Here is a 12213-nt window from a genome sequence, read left to right on the forward strand (position 1 = left end):
TCATAGAAATCAGTGCTAAAATTGTCGATTTTACTGTAGAAATGTGGAAATTAGTGGGATTTTCCGCCTTATCAATAATTTTAAAAATTGTATTGAATTCTCGATTTTTGAAATATTCAGTTCGCTTAGAGATATACGAAGCCCAGGAGATTAAATATGAAGTAATTAGCCGGACCTACTTTTGATTTGGATATCCATGCAATAACATTGATTTCAACTTTTTATTTTCTCAAGCATGAAAATTAATGTCTATTGTCTTTTGATATTTATTTGCATGAATTCGTGTAGGTTAGGATATTTTAAAATTAGTTATGAGCCCGTAAAAAGTGGATCGAAAAAACTCCACAGCTTTAATTAAGCATTTTTTGAAAGCTGAAATAGGCAGATGGGTAACTTGAAGTTCGGGGGGGGGGGTCGAAATACCTAGCGCCCCTTAAAAAAAGAAAAATATATATTCATTTCTACGTTTCTGTAAATCTAGATTTAATTATTTCATGAATCGCGAAGTCGTTATATTGGTTAACTTGCACACGGTTTGTATGTCCCTCAAGAAAAAGAGAGTGAGATATCACGTGATCCAAAAACGCCTCATTGAAGAAAACCCGGGCAGCGCCGGGTATTATAGCTAGTTGGTTATAAAGAGGACATTGATCTTGATCTTTATTTTATATAGCTGTTCATCAAATATTAACACTTAAACGACCGCTGGAGATTTCTCATTTATCAATGCTGAGACGTAAAAGACCAGCAATGAGATTTTTCCATTTTTTAATTTCCTATATGCATTTGTTTTTCATTTCCAAACGAGAAAATCGACTGTCTTAGAGTAAGCCTACGGGCGGGAAATAATGTGGTCATTTAAGTGATAACTTACAGCTTGCAGTGATGAAAACAAGACTTTTCTCTTTCCCCCCCCCCCCCCCAAAAAATTAAATTGGTATCACTCTACCCTTTCTAGGAATCGCATTCCATCCGACTAGAACATGCAATAAATTACTATTAATGACTAGAAGATTGTTTGAACAAACTACCTGGACCAGCCGGAGTAGCCTAGCTTAGAAAATCACGTTTTTATGACAGTATTATCACAACAAGTTAGTTGAGGTTATTCAGCCATCAACCCCACTGAGTGGAGTGAGAATATCGAACTGCTCGGAAGTTAGAAGATTGAATGCCCGGTTTTTCAGGTTTATCCAGCCTATTTATAATAGCCGGAAACAGGTTTGTTCTCGGCACACTGAGAGAAGGCGCATCGGGAAAACTATGATGTCAATCCTGTTGATTTGCATATCCCAACACAATAGGAATTATTTCAGATATTCTGCATTTCTGGTTGGCAATAGTTTGATAACTGAAGGAAGCCAGCCAGACTTTGCCCACGATATCGGCAAGGTTATTGAGGGTGAGACCAAGACAATGGATTGTACATAATCAGCGGAAGTCTGCGGCCCTCCACTAACTAAAGACAATTAGAAACAATATTTCTTTACAAGGAATAATCATTGACAGTTGTTGACACAACCAGATCCTCACCCGGAGGAAGGACCTAGTGTTTGCTAGCTAAGTAGTGGGGAGGATTATCTGGACATCGGTATCGGAACACATAACGGGAGACCCAAGGGGGCGGCACGTTACACCTGTTTAATGTCTTGTGCTGCTCTTATGCCATACTCACTCTGATGCTGAAGTCTGACAACTGATAGAAGAGGGTATCCAGGCAATCCGACATATATTTCTGCGATGCTCCTCGCACAAGGATATTGTCATATTGCCAACGAGATATCCTGAGCAATAGTCACTGCAGACTTTGCGTGCTAGTCGAAAGCATCAGTAGTGCAGCCAGGGTTTAAGCTAAATAAAAAAAAAAAATCCTCGACCCTTTCCGGCGCGGTGTCCCCATAGCGAAACCACCTTTTCAAAATTCCATTAAAAAATAACTAATTTTTGGACAGTAATCATTTAAATCCTATTAAATAGCTTAAGATTTAGATTTTCTGTCAGAGATGGCGGCATCATACTGGTTTTGTTTTGCAAGTGGTAAAAAAATCCGCCATTTTCTTTATTTTTATGGTGCTTGTTTTAAAATTTATTTCCTAATAAAAAAAAAATTTTCAAAAATTGATGGTTTTTTATAGATTTTGCCCTATTTGTTCAAATCAAGCCATTCGATAAACTTGAGAATAGTTTAAAATCAAATTATTGAAGTTTTAAAAAGGTGGTTTTATACTGAGGACACCGCACACCTAAAGCAATGAGATACATCAAGTGACGTCAGTGTGAAACCACCTCTCCGAGACGAATCAACCTTGTTTTTCTTCATTTTCTCCCCTCTTTCTTGTTTACTAGAAAATGTGTGACAGTAGCCATGGTGTTAAAACGTGTCAGATGTGTATTTGTGGAGAAGTTTTGGGGGTTAGAATGGAAGACACAACGTATGTTATTTTTTGTCGAGCACATGGCCATTCTTTCATTCTAGTGGTTTTAGAGCAGCCTTTTCTTTTGACGACTACCTCTATGCTCTCTCTCTATTCCCCGATTATTGTGTATTTATTACTTTTATTGGTGGTGAAATGCCTATAAAATTCCTTAGTAGAGAGGAAGCAATATTATACTAATTTCAGAGCTTCTCTCTGATCCGGAGTCTAATGCATCTGATGATGCCCCAGATAAAGAAAATAAAACAAAGCTTACTGCATGGATTATGACGAAAATGATGCTGATGCCCAATGCCTGAATCTTCTCAACAATTCCATATGGTTCGGGAGAAAAAACCACAACCCAGATTTCAAGGAAGAAGTGGGACCAGCTCAGGAAATTCTACCAATGCCGGATACATAGCCAAACTTTGTTCTTATTCTTTTTTTCAGTGTCACTGATGGGAAATTTAGCATTTCAAACAAATTTATATGCCACTCAAGAATGAAAATTTACACTGCCATCTCATTGAAAGAGATGTACCAGCTATCAATATGCTTATGTTTGTCATTTTGGCCTACAAAATCGGTGGATAGGGAATTTTTTTTTTTTTAATTTTGCTTTTCCTGCATTACACCCTAGGGAAGCTTTTAGTGTTCTGGGTGGGCGGTGTCCGCTCTGTGCGACCACCTGTTTGCTGGATTTTGATGAAAATGAAAGAATAGTTGCAAAATAAATTTATACGAGGTATATGTATCAAGTTTATGAAGTTAGTTCGGCCAAAATTTTTTTTTTTTTTTATTTAGTGCCCCTCAAAGGATTAAGCAAAAATGGGGGGGGGGGAAAGCTTTAGCAAAATGCTAATGATTGATAGTTGGATGTCTACTCGTTTTGTACCTCCTGTACACATTTTTGAGAAAGTGGCTACTATTACTTTCGCATTCTAAGATTTTCTTTCGCATTTTGCAAAAAATTTTACCGTAGTTTAAACCCTGATTGCAGCTCTGAAATACATTTCCAGAACATTCAGATGTGTATATTCAATAAAGGCATAGTTTCATGATGAACCTCTAGTCTCAATAAGTTACTTGGAATAGACTACTTTTATTCATTATATATAACACTTCATGAAATGTCGAGTTTCATTTCACGGTGATATAAGTCTGAGCAATGCTGCCAATTTAGTTCTAATCAAGAGTCCATAGAAACTAGTTTCAAGACTCCACTGAACTCATTGGTCCTACCATGTGTAATGGTCGGGTTAAAAAAAAAGAGTAGGTTTTGGTTTGAAATTTTGGCCATCGGGTTTTAAAAAAAAAAGTAGCTACCCTCTCCCCACTTTAAAGTTTTCTCTATATTATGGATAGACGGTTTTCTTTAATCCAAGGTGACCTCATTCCATTCAATTTCGATTTTTGATTCTGCTGATGAAATATTTTTAAGGGTGTAAGTGGTTGGGGGTTTTTTTTAAGTTATCTTTTAAATGATATTTGTGAACGATTTTAAAATATTTATTTTGATTCTAACCTCCAGTAAGAGAGAATTCTACAAAACAATCAGTGGCAGTTATTGCACACTAAGAAATTCAGATTTACACATTCTCGGGTTATAATTGTGAAATCTAATCTTTTCAATTAAAAAGTAATTTTTTGTCTCGTAGGTATGATTTCTTTTTGATCTCTCAGTCTGTCCGTGAAGGCACTGTGGGCCCGACTATGTATAATATTATCAAGGATTGTAGTGGTTTTCAGCCGGAGCATATTCAACGGTTGACGTACAAGTTAACCCACTTGTACTTCAATTTCCAGGTACGTTCTATTTTTATTTGACAGTAAATTTTTGTTATATGGTAAACCCTCGATTCGCTAATTCCATTTGTTTTTGAAGTCTATTCATAAACCAAAACTAGAAATGTCAAATTCTCAAATAATGTGTCTGAGAATAGAGAATAATTCTTATTATTCTCGATGAGAATGTTCTACAGAAAATGTCTATTATGAATTACTGGAGAATAATTCTTATTTTTGATAAGAATATTCTCAAGTTATTTGTAATAGCAGTCCCTCCATTGAATATTCTCAACAATATTTGTAATTGCATGCATTATAAATCTCTATACAATCTCTGGTAGGACTATTATTTATATATATATTGTAGCGACCTCTACTTGAACTTTCACCGACTGCGGAAAAATTATGACGTCGCACTTCGCAATTTTCTGATGAGAATATTTTGTTACCTAGCAACGCAAGTTGCGATAAAAAATCGAGTGTTTTTCTTCGCAGTCGGCAAGCAACCATTGTCAAGTGATGTCTTTCATTTTTATGTGTCCGTACCAAATTAAACATGTATTATAAAAAACCTTCTGATTGTTATTATATTTAATAATGGAGCTCAACAACCGGTCCTACAGATAGGCGCCTACACACCGGTGCCCTGCATCGGTCCCTAAACTGGGTGCCTAAAATATATATAAATAACTTGATAGTTATTTTACATAAGAGTATTCTCTCCCAGTCTTGTGGGCGGGGGGGATATTGAAATTCATAGCCCACAATAAAACTTTAAAAAATGAAAATGTGGCTGAATAGCACAAAATATAAGTGGTACAAAATTTAAGTATGCTCATTGAAGAAAACAACAGTTCTGTATCTTTTTCTAACACAAATACAAATAATATACAAAATAAGACAATAGAACAAAAGAAAACATGCACTCTGTAGCTCTCAGGGATCCAATAGGTCCGTCCCAGGGCTTAATAAATTTTTTTCTATAATTGGAAAATAACAGTAATTATAGTTTATTTCTTATCTTAGAATGAGGGTGTGGGGGGGGGGGTTTGTTTTTGAATAGCTTACTCCATCAATCAACTTTTAACTAATTTCTGAAAATTTTCTAATTTAAAAAAAATTTAAAAGGTTTTAATATTACGGTTTCTAAAATCTTCATAACCAAGCTATTTAAAATCTCTCGTGACCAAGAGAATAATCTAGAACTAAAAGTTGTGATTATGCCAAAAATTGTTTCAAATGTTTCAGGCAATGAAAACCGATCTATATTTCATTATATAAATGAAGTTAGTAAATTTTTTCACATTATTTAGAAGAAAAATAAATATTTTAGATTATTCAACTTTTACATCCAGGAGAATATTCTCATCTCGCATTTCTTGCCGAAACAATTTTTCGTATAAGTCACCGTAAAATTCATTGACCTGTTCCTGACACCCTAATTTTCTTAACCCCTTGGTCGGTTTCGCATGTCATACGTTCAGCTTTTTGGTGCCCATATGGTTTGTGTCACATCTCATGTGACCAAGAGAAACTGCTTAATGGAAAAACACAAACGTTGCTGCCCCCCTCCCATAAACAATGTTTTGCATTGCTCTACAACGAACCATCAGCTGATGAAATGTTCTGCAGCCAAAATTTCCATGTGAGTGTGGTTGTCCACACTTTTCTTTCCAGTTGGTTCTACAGCAGTACCAGTTGAACATATTCTTTGGGGGGTAGGGCAATGTGTCTGCTTTTATTAATATCATTGATTGGCACGTGTCCCTTGGGTGATAAAGCCATTTTATTCAGTTTTGTTACGTCCTTGTATGGTATTTATGTATAGAAATGGTGATAAAATGTATGATATTCCTATTGTCTATAATCCCAGTGTCAAAACCCTCAAAATCTGACAAGCCAAATTCATAGTTCTGTAAAATATTTGCTGCTAAGCTTTGTCTGATAGTAAATGAAATTCACAATATGTAACATAGAATATTAAAATGTTATCTCAGGGTAAGACAGTTATGTGCAAATTATACAACAAAATTTACATGCTTTTTCGTAATTTTACATAGACGAAAAAATTTCAGCATTACAACACTGTATAAAAAAGTAAATATAATCCTTTTTATACAGTTCTATTATGTTATAATGCAAACGAGTCCAGAAACATTGATGCCAGATAGAAATCGGAACATTTTGTCTATGAGAGACTCTCGACATTTTTATATAACGTGTAGGATTGGTTTATTGTAGGGGCTCCCAAGTATTTTATTCTGTAGTAACTGTAAACTTAGCATCTCAGGAAACCTATTTGGGAAATTGGAATGAGTTTTGAATTTGTTATGCCACTTTAAATGCTTTGATCTCTGATTGAATGATGAGGGGAATGTTATAAGTAATATTAAGTAATTATTATATAAGTAATATTAATATTATAAGTATATATTAAGTACGGATGATCGGGTCTCTCACTTGCTTAGGCCCTTTTCACACAGTGGATGCAGGTGCTTTGCCCGCATCTTTAGTTTGAAGTTTGTGCATAAAAACTATTTTTTCAGCAATTTTTGTAATTATTTTTCTTTTTCACCCCTGATTCAAAGTGCTCATAGACAGCCTAGAGCCATTCTTTGGTGGTTTTAATCTCGAGCCCCATAGAGAGAATATGGCTATAAAGCGTGTGTCCCACGATTCTTGGTTGGCAACGCAGGGTAAGATAATTAAAGTAAATCATAATTCTTTGTTGACATAAAACTGCAAAAACCACAGCCAGCGTGTGTTTCGAGCAAGTACGGGTTTCCTTCATGCCGGCTGGGGTTTTTGCGGGTTGTCCAGCAGAGACTTGTTATCTTCTACTTTAATTATCTTACCATGCGTCGTAGGGCACACGCTTAAAGATTCCCTCAGTTCAATCCTCACAATTAGTCGATGGGAGAAAATATCTTATAATATTTTCAAAAGATTTTGGAAAAAATCTACGATCTATCTTTTTGGAAAATATGAAAGAATATCAAAAACTTTGCAAAGTAGAAAAAAGAGAAAGGGAGGAGACTTTCAAAATGTCTGTGCTTAAAAATATTCACATCATAATTCTTTCTTAAGCCCGGATTACACTATAAAAATTTTATAATACTTTTAAAAATACAGCCAATAAGCTGATCGGCTGCATTTGCTCGAATGCGACCGATAAATTTAGATGGACGTATGTAGCTACATCCTATTGATGAACAGGGACCTTTATATGGTGTTTTTAAGGGTATTTATGGCAAATAATTAAACTTTTGTGCAAAATCATCTTTAAAAAGTAACCAAAGATGCAGACGAATTCGACCCATATCGTGTGAATAGCTTCGAATAGCCTAATGTACAAAACTTGTATTGCAGATGCGGAGCCTGCACTTAGGTTTTGACGCATGCAGACGACATCCGGACCTGCATGAACACTTCCAAGTTTTTCCAAGAATTTTGCATCGTCTGAAAGATTTCATATATACCACTTGTTAAAACTTCCGGACTTATATCCGTTCCGTGTGAAAGGGTCCATAGGAAACGAACCGTTTTCATCAAAAATTCGCCATAGTTGTCTTAATTAATCAGAATATATTTTATATGTTGCAAAATAATTCTAAATCTTTGATTTTAGCTATGAGTGAAAATTCAAGTGGATTTTGTTGAAAATATAAGAATATGATCACCACCTTAAAATATGTATTGCAAGTTTGTGTATTGGTTTTTATTTTCTCTTCTGCAGGGAACCATAAGTGTTCCAGCTCCCTGCCAATATGCTCACAAGTTGGCGTTTTTGTGTGGACAGTCCCTGCATAGGGAGCCTTCTGAAAGGTTATCAGATCAGTTATTCTACCTATGAAGAGGGGAAAGAAGTCGTTTATTTGGGAGGGATGTAACAATAAAAACATTGAATTGTGTTCAAAAATTTCTTCTTTCATATTTGTTTTTCGTTGGGGTACAGCTTTTTCTGTCATATTTTGTTGCTTTTGAATACATGTTTCTTGATTTCAAAAATTCTTGTGAAAGTATTGGATTATATATATACTGTTTCATCAATTTTATGTTTATAATCTCAGGATATCTCATAAATTTGTTTTGAATTTTTTTTTCTCTCTCGATCGAGGTGCAATGTCCCCACACTATTGCCACATGTTTAATATAATGCAACACTATCTTGTTAAGACGCTTTGTGTATTTTTTTTATTTTTTGTCTCGTTAGACAATGTTACAGAATGTACATTAATTCATGCAAATCAAAAAAATTGTGTCTCAAATGTCCAGTTTTTCGCATAAGTGATGCTTCTGTGGCTGAACACTACAGGAGTTTAGAATTGACTCCACGGGCATTTCCCGTTCAAATTGTTTTGAATTCTGTTAAGCTATACAAAAAAAAGTTTGTGAATGTTTTGTGCCTTTGCAGCATGGTTTTGAATTTTTCTATCATTAGTGCACTCTAATTTAATATTTGAGCTGGGTTTTCCTGGAAAAAGGTTTTCTACGGTGCGTGCAGCGTGAAATCGCTGATTGGTTAAAAACCTGAAGTTCACGTTTTTTAACCAATCAGCGTTTTCACGGTGCAGGTAACCTGCTCCTAGGAAACCTGGCTTTAGCAATAATTGGCTACATTTGTGCTGATTTGAGGTTTCTAGCATAATTTTTTTTTTAAATTGAAGACATATACACACACACCTACAATTTTACTTCTCAAATTAAAGATGATTTGTACTTAAAAATTTGTTTGTTTTTTGTATATTTGTCTGTATGCAGTTTTTTCGTGTGGAATTTGAAGCTGCTTAAATATTTTGATAATTCTCAAAAGTTGAAAGCTGTGTTTTGAACATTTGAGCTCTGAAAATATATTTTTACAGAATTTTGATCAAATAATGTTGACTTGTCTGTAAAGTTTGAGTTCCGAAAAGAAACTTTTTTTTTTTAAGCTTCTGTGTAGTTCTATACTTAAAATGTCTTTCTCAATTTTGCATTTATTTTCATCATAAATAGATCAGTTTCGATGTAATTTCGAAATGGAAATGTTTCTATGATACGAGACGAAGTGTCTTTTGATGTTCAAATGTGGAGCTTAAAATTTAGATTTTAGCCATGATTGCTGGAATGTCGCAATCTGTGAATCGACACTTATATTGTCTTTCAACAACTGTGTTGATGGGAACTCGCCAGCTCATGGAAACTGTCACGATTTTTTTTTTTCCCCCAACAAATTGAAATTTTATTGGTGTTACAGAATTAAACTGGTAAAGCAGTGACCTGAATTGTATGTAATGAGGCTGAAGTGTTGCTTTTTGTTTTGCCCCCGAAGTATTCAGTTTTTGTTTCTATACTCAAGATTATTTTCATTATATCATTTTATTTTCTCATTGATGCAGTTCATCAGTCAGCTATTCGTTATTTGTATGTTTGTAGCAAAGTGTATTTTTTTCTACATGTTTGTGCCTTTTTTAAAAATAAAGGTGTAGTTTGGTAAATGGTGGTTTCTAATTTTTTTTTATCATGCTGCACCTAAACATCTTATAAAACCCTGATGACCCCCCCCCCCTTTTTAAGAGGGGGGGGGGTGTGATCGGAAATTGAAAAAAGTTAAAATTTGGAAAAAAATTTTAGATGGTTATTTTGTGTCGATGCTTTTTTTTTTAATTTTGGAAACTCAACTTATTAAAATAATGTAAAAATATTTCCAGTCCAGGTAGAACAAAAACTCGGTCAATTTTAGATTTCAAATTCAATTCAAAACTTTTTGTACACATACCACCGAGGGCGTGCAGGGGGGAAATCTGCCCCCCCCCCCAAAATGTGATAAAATGACTGGGAACTTTGACACCCTCCCCCCACGAATGAAATTTCTTTCTACGCCCCTGCATACCACTTTAAAAATAAAGTAATAGATACAAAATGAAGGGGGAAAAACAGCCCGAGTGATTATTTTTCCCAACTACCATAGGCCAGAAAGATGACTTATCGTGGCTCGCAAAAAACTTAATTTTTTCTCAATACTGCATCTACATAGCGGAAGGTTCGGATGGGCGGCATATATTTCAGTAATACATATTCAAGAATGAGAGTGGAACGAAAGAAGGGTGGCGAAATTTGTACAGCCTACAGGCAGGAAAACCATAAATACACAGTGGCGGAGGACGCTCGAGCACTTCCAGTACTCTAAGGCACGGGGGCGGCAAAAATCCTAGCTACGGCCCTGTCGGAAGGTGCTCGATCAACTCAGAATTGATTCAGAAATCAAAATTCCTCATGTAAAGCTTAAGATGAGCACCCACGGGCCTGAAACATAGTGAAGAACGAAACAAAAAGGCAAAATAAACAGTTAAAAGCAAAAATTATAAAAATTGTTCTTTTTATTGTACTTATATGTAACTTCATATTTTAATTAATCATATTCCCATAGACAATGTGATCTTTGAATTTTTAAAATAAATTGAAGGCACTGAACTAAAAACTTGTGACGAGTTGAGAGTTAAAAATGATCTTACCATTTCAAAAATATAAAAACCCCTTATATAAGGATAAGATTTTTATCCCTTTTATCGGATCATGTAGATTACCTGAAGACGCATTAAACAGTCACGGTGCTTAAATTTATTTAGTTAATATTTTAAAAATTCGATCTGGCAAAACACATGTTAAGTATAGGGGAAAGAGCGGTTTGTTTGGGCTTATTTGTCAGCCCATAGCGTTGCCACAACGGCTTCAATTTTCGTGCCTGATGTCACCACCTTGTATTTTTTCCTCCATGATAAAAATGTCCAAAGAACCGTACCTGTACGTTGTTTTCGAGAAAAAAATATGACGTCATATTCTCTCGGTGCAAGAGAAAAATAATCTTTATTATACGGCTTTACGTCATTCCACGGCGAGCGGCGGATATTTTGAACGTCTTCCTAAAAAAACAGGCGATGTTCATGCTTTTTTTTCGAATAAAAGTTTTTCCGGGGCTAACAACACTCTTTCTTGTTAGCCCAGTCTCGCATTTTTCTCGAAAATTAGGGCTCGTACTGCAGAGTTTGGGCGGTCTTGATGGGACACCCTGTATAATAAACGGGTCCCCACTTGAACGATAGGCTACTTTAAAAGTGCTTCAGGGCAGAGCATATGCCCGAAATGGACAAAAAACTTTTGGGCAGCAATGGTTTCTGGTCCTTTACAATCACTGTCGGAAAGTTTGGCTACCGTGGTTCCCTAGCAGTGCGTTTCCGACGTGCATATGCCTTTACAATGGTTTGTCACTTCTTTATAATCCTGTCAATATACAGGGTGATTATAAAAAAACTATCCCGACATATGGGCCCCTAACTATCATACCATTCACAGAAACTGAATGAAATTTTGGCATAAGGTATTTGGATGTATGCGCTCAAGAATGATATGGAAAACAACAGTGTCACTCTAACAGTTACGGTTACAGTGAGAAAATTTCGAAAATATCAAATGGCAACACCAAGTTTTTTGTATTGGAATGTGATCTCCATTGTGAAAAACCCTAAATAACGTTCAAACGGCACTGTAGCATGAAAATCACCGGCGGTAGATAGGCTGAAAGTGAGGACAACCAATAAGGACAGAGAAGCAGCATAAAATAAAGCATTTTATTGTGTTTCACAAATTTTCCACATGACCTTGTGGAGGACTAATCAGGCTGGGATCGAAGAAACGGTGTGACGAATGAAACGAACATTAATGCTCCGGTGCACGGCAAAGTCCTTTTTACTTTTTCCTTGCCTAGCTCCGGGGATTTTCGTGCTACAGGTGCCATTCCAACGCTATTTAGTGTTTTTCAGTATGGAGATCGCATTCCAATACAAAAAACTTGGTGTTGATATTTGATATTTTCTCACTGTAACCGTAACTGTTAGAGTGACACTGTTGTTTTCCATATCATTCTTGAGCGCGTACCTCAAAATACCTTATGCCAAAATTTCATTCAGTTTCTGTGAATGGTATAATAGTTATAGGGCCCATATGTCGGGATAGTTTTTTTATAATCACC

At 35.6% G+C, this 12213-nt stretch overlaps 1 protein-coding gene across 1 annotated transcript in view; it reads left to right on the forward strand.

Moving 5' to 3' along the window:
* aub (piwi like RNA-mediated gene silencing protein aubergine) overlaps positions 1–9682 on the forward strand; it is a 78152-nt gene extending 68470 nt beyond the window's left edge. Inside the window, exons 17-18 of the mRNA XM_089232313.1 lie at positions 4076–4223; positions 7942–9682. Coding sequence (XP_089088439.1) covers positions 4076–4223; positions 7942–8058 — 265 coding nt within the window. The 3' untranslated portion in view covers positions 8059–9682. The remainder of the gene's footprint in view (positions 1–4075; positions 4224–7941) is intronic.
* The last annotated feature ends 2531 nt before the right edge of the window (positions 9683–12213 follow it).

This window comes from Pholcus phalangioides, unplaced genomic scaffold (assembly GCF_987345545.1).
Source record: "Pholcus phalangioides strain wild (caught in Gottingen) unplaced genomic scaffold, Ppha-v1.0 ptg000005l_1, whole genome shotgun sequence".
Lineage (NCBI taxonomy): Eukaryota > Metazoa > Arthropoda > Arachnida > Araneae > Pholcidae > Pholcus > Pholcus phalangioides.